At 55.7% G+C, this 4,474-nt stretch overlaps 1 protein-coding gene across 1 annotated transcript; it reads right to left on the bottom strand.

The window, feature by feature from the left end:
- Positions 1–2,840: 2,840 nt before the first annotated feature.
- Positions 2,841–4,283, bottom strand: SLC39A3 (solute carrier family 39 member 3). Its single transcript, XM_010173298.1, has 2 exons — positions 4,074–4,283; positions 2,841–3,575 (listed from the first exon to the last, which is right to left on the bottom strand). The coding sequence occupies exons 1-2, from the start codon at positions 4,278–4,280 to the stop codon at positions 2,841–2,843; spliced, it is 942 nt and encodes a 313-aa protein (XP_010171600.1). The 5' UTR covers positions 4,281–4,283.
- Positions 4,284–4,474: the final 191 nt, after the last annotated feature.

Consider the following 4,474-nt stretch of genomic DNA (forward strand, 5'->3'; position numbering starts at 1 on the left):
CGCCAGCCCTCACGCAACGGGGCGCTGGGTCACGCCAGGGCTGAGCGGGCAGCGAGAAGGGGGGACTGGGGGGGTCTGACCCCCATGATCACCCTCCAAGCTCCATAGGGGTCCAGGCACCAGCCCCACGTTGCCACCCACCCCATGGGATTTGCCTGTCAAGGGTCCCAGCCCACCCTGGGGGGACACACGCCCCCGCTGTTGATTTAGAGGGACAGGGGACTTCAAATAACCAAGTGACACCGAGGGGAGAAGGGCAGAGCCTTTATTGGGAGCAGCACATGGGGCTCATCCTTCTCTGCTCCTAATCCAACCCCAGAGCGCTGGATGCTGCTGCTCATGGGTGAATAAACCCCCCAGGAACAGGGGAGCAGCCCCAGGGAGGGGGGAAGTGGGGTGACAGCTCAGCAGCCTCCCATCCCTGGTCCCAAAGTCCAACAGAAGAAGAAAAGGTGTAAAATGGAGGTTCCAGCCCATTCCCCCCGACCCCCGAATCCTACTGAAGAAATCTCCCCTCAACAGCTTCTCTCAGCTTTAGTACATCAGCTCTGGGGTGCAGATGGGGCTGGAGGAAGGATGAGGAAGAGGAGATGGAGGAACAGGGGGTAAGGATGCACTGTGACCTCAGGGCTCTGCCTTCACCAACACTCCAGGAGATGCTCAGATATAGGGGAAAAAAAAGCCCATGAGAAACACATCAGCAGAGGCAGGAACCCTGGGATGCTCAGGGCCACCCTGCTCCCCCCCAATGTCACACCTCACCTCTCCCTCCTCATCCCACCTGCCTGGGACAAGCACCCGCGTGGAGAAACACCCACAGGGAGCAACGTGGCCCCGCACAAGACATGAAATAACACACAGAGGTTTATCACCTCCAGGCAAATCACACTCTCATCAGGCTCTGCTAATTTGTGTCATACCAGGCCTAAAATAACCCTCCCTCCCCCCTCCCCTTCCACTCTGGGTTTTTCAAAGCAAGATTAATTGACTTTGGTTCATTACAGCAATTAAACTCCCCAGCACCAGGAACCGTCAGATGATCCTCATCAGCCTCCATATGCTGCCGCTGTGCCAACCACTGGCTCCAAGCTGCTGCTTCAGCCTCCCCCATCCTTCTGCCCGCTCTGGATCACACTAACAGGGACTGCAGCACGGCACAGCCCGCTCGGCATCGTTAGAATTTCATCAGCACTTCCAGAAGCTCTGCTCCACCTGCAGAAGCTGCTGCAGAAGCAAAAAGCTTCATCTAATTAAGATGCATCCCCTGCGAGAGGCCGGCGAGGAACCCGGCTGCCTCCCCCTGCCAGGCTGGGGGGTGGGAGCTGCTCCTCCTGTGTGACAACAGCGGGAGGGAGCTGGGAGGGCAGGTTCCTGCTTCCAGCCTCTGATCCGAGCTCCTCACCTAGGAGGGTAAATCCGAGGGGTCACGATGGGATCCGCAGCAGGATGAGCTTCCCTGGGCGAGCTGCGCTCTGGAGACACAGAGACATCTGCTCGTGCACTGTCAGATTGCAAGTGCCTCCTGCTCCTCCTGTGTGACAACAGCGGGAGGGAGCTGGGAGGGCAGGTTCCTGCTTCCAGCCTCTGATCCGAGCTCCTCACCTAGGAGGGTAAATCCGAGGGGTCACGATGGGATCCGCAGCAGGATGAGCTTCCCTGGGCGAGCTGCGCTCTGGAGACACAGAGACATCTGCTCGTGCACTGTCAGATTGCAAGTGCCTCTAATCAGCCTGTGAGTGCCTCTAATCAGCCCTTCCACAACCTCAGAACCCCCCCGGGAAGAGATTTCTCTCCTTTGAACACACGGAGGAAGGGCCCTGAGCAGCCCGGGCAGCGCAGCGCTGGCCCCCGCACCGGCACGGCCACGTGAGCGCGGAGGCTGCGGGAACAGCCCTGGAGACGTGGCTGATGGTGACTGTGGAACTCGTTTCACTGCAGATCATTTAAAACACGAACTCATTTCACTGCAGATCATTTAAAACACGAGCACTTGCCCTAAAATTGTTAACGGTGGGAATTGCTGCTGCTCGTCCCTCACACGGTGATGGATCCCGGGCTCCGTGCGCAGGGCGGAAGGGGATTCAGATGGGGACATGAGGATCTTCAAACAACATCTGAACACAGTGCTGGAGGTTTTCTTTAAGGACTGCTCAATGTATGGATGAGATGCAGAGAAGGCAGCACAGGACAGGGGCCCGGCCTCATTTCTGCCATGAATCACTCAGAGAAACAAAAGCTCCCAGAGCCACTGGTGGGTTAAGATGGAAGCTCTGCTCAGGGAACTGCGGCACCGGGCACAGCAAGCAGCCCCACAGGGGAGGTTATTTTTGGCAGCTATTCCAACCAGGTTTTGCTCAAAACTAAAGTAGCAGGAGCAGCTCAGCTGCAGGGTCCATGATCCCACCAGCTTTTGACTGCTGTTATTGTTTCTCACCTTCTCAGAAGCTGGGAGCACTCTGAGCCCCAGGGTCTGCAGTGGGGGTGAGGGGATGGAGGGAGGGGGCTGGCTGTGCAGATGACCATGTGTTCCACGAGCTCTTTGCAGGCAGCTTCAAAACCATTTCTTAATGTTTGTGTCGACTGATCTCCCACACCCACAGCTCCACCGGGCAGGGACAACACCTTGTGACACCTACACTGGGACACTCCTCGTTTTTATCTCCCTTTGAGCACACAGGAAGAAATTCTCCTTCTTCAGGTCAACGTGGAAATGCCACCTGGACTGTGATGTTTCACTTGGCCTTTGAGCTTCAGTGTCCCTCTTGGCTGAAGAGGCAGCTCATCTCCGGTGCCATTTGCAAGGGAAGGAGGTGAAGGTTTGCTTCCCATCACTCCTATACTCACCATTTGAAGAAGACCAGCCCAGCCAGAGCTGTGTAGCCCAACACCAAGAAGAGAACCTTCAAGAGACGGTCGTTCTTGTCTTCCAACTCCTTCGCAAGGATCTCAAAGAAGGTGATGAACAAGAAAGTGCCCCCTGCGATGCCTTGCAGGAGGAGGGAAGCGATGTTGCTGGCTGCATTTTGGGTGCTCTCAATCCCCATCCCAATGCTAATGCCCAGTGGAATCATCATGCTCACCGTCACAGCCATCTTCACAGCATCCTTCAGTGGCAACGAGGACTTGGCCATGCTGATGCCCAACGCCACCGCTACCAGCGTCTCGTGAATGGCAACTCCTAAGAACAAGCTCATGACTTTGCCACCTTCCTCCTGCAAACCCAGGGCCAGTCCCTCGAAGATGGAGTGTGTACACAAAGCAAACACCAGCCCGATGAGCCGTAAGGGGCCGGAGCGGGAGAGCTCCTGGATGTTCAGGCCGTGGCTGTGGTGACCATGGTCACCGTACAACGTGCGCCCTCGGGAAGAGGCGATGAAGGGGCTCTCGTATTCAGAGTCACTCCCAACATCTGAACCAGCATTGAAGGTCTCCAAGTCAATGAAGGAGGGTTTTTCCTTCTGGAAGGTCAAGATGAGCTGCTCCACAAAGACCGTCACAAAGAAGCCAACCATCATGATGGTCTCAGCCACCGGGTAGTCTGTGGTCACATTCCCCTGCTTGAGAACTTCATTGAGCTGGAAGGAAACAAACAGTCCACAGGGAATCGATCACCTTTGTCCCTCTAATATTCCTATTGTGTGCACACAACTCTAAATGGACACTAAATTGATCCATGATGCTTTAATCCCCTTCTATACAGGCCACAGTGTGAGAGACAGGGAAGCTATTTGCCTTCCAGCAGAAGGCAACGCTCAAACGCTGTCTGAGAGCATTTTAAACACACACTGAACAGCAGGAGCTCAGATCCTCACACCCCAGGAGATGCTCAGCCTCCTCCTGCATCAAGAAATAGTCTCCAGTTGCAGCAGCCAAACATGAGGTGGGCACAGCTCGTCCTCCTGATCTGGAAACAGGCTCAGCACCGTTCTGAGGAGGCTTTGTGGGCTGCTCTGGCAAGGGGTGGACCCTTCACACCCACTTCCATAGGGGTGGACAAGTGGTGGCCTGGGCAGAGGGTGGTCCCTAACGTACTTAGTGGCACAGGTTCACTACAATGACTCGTCAGGAGTTACCTTTTCCCTCACAGCAGGCAGCAAGGCGTTGAAGCAGGTGGCCAGGAAAACTCCTCCTCCAAAAGAATTGCAAAGGGCGAGAACCTTCTTGGAGCGATGAGCTTTCTCATAATCAGCCTCAATTATCTTGACTGGGAGAAGGGACCCAGCCAGCATGAGGACACAGATGCCCAACAGACACAGCACTTTGGCAACCACGATCTTCATCGTGCTTCCTGGTGAACCCTCCTGGCCCAGGGCTCTGCGGGGGGGTCCCTCCGGTCGCTGTTAGAGCGGGTACATCCGCAGGGGACGGCACAGACAGAGCTCAAGGGAAAGGTGCTCCTGGGCTCAGTACCTGGGGGTGGGAGACAAAACAAGGGAGATAATTTCTTTCCCCCCCATCATCTAATTTCTTCCCC

The sequence above is a fragment of the Antrostomus carolinensis genome, unplaced genomic scaffold (genome assembly GCF_000700745.2).
Source record: "Antrostomus carolinensis isolate BGI_N321 unplaced genomic scaffold, ASM70074v2 scaffold46168, whole genome shotgun sequence".
NCBI lineage: Eukaryota > Metazoa > Chordata > Aves > Caprimulgiformes > Caprimulgidae > Antrostomus > Antrostomus carolinensis.

What these genes read in the sequence shown, in the direction of transcription:
- SLC39A3 (XM_010173298.1), bottom strand. Translation starts at nt 4,280, where the DNA reads ATGAAGATCGTGGTTGCCAAAGTGCTGTGTCTGTTGGGCATCTGTGTC. An exon ending in TGCCTGCTGTGAGGGAAAAG is followed by an intron (nt 3,576 to 4,073) that starts GTAACTCCTGAC and finishes GTTTCCTTCCAG; the next exon opens with CTCAATGAAGTTCTCAAGCA.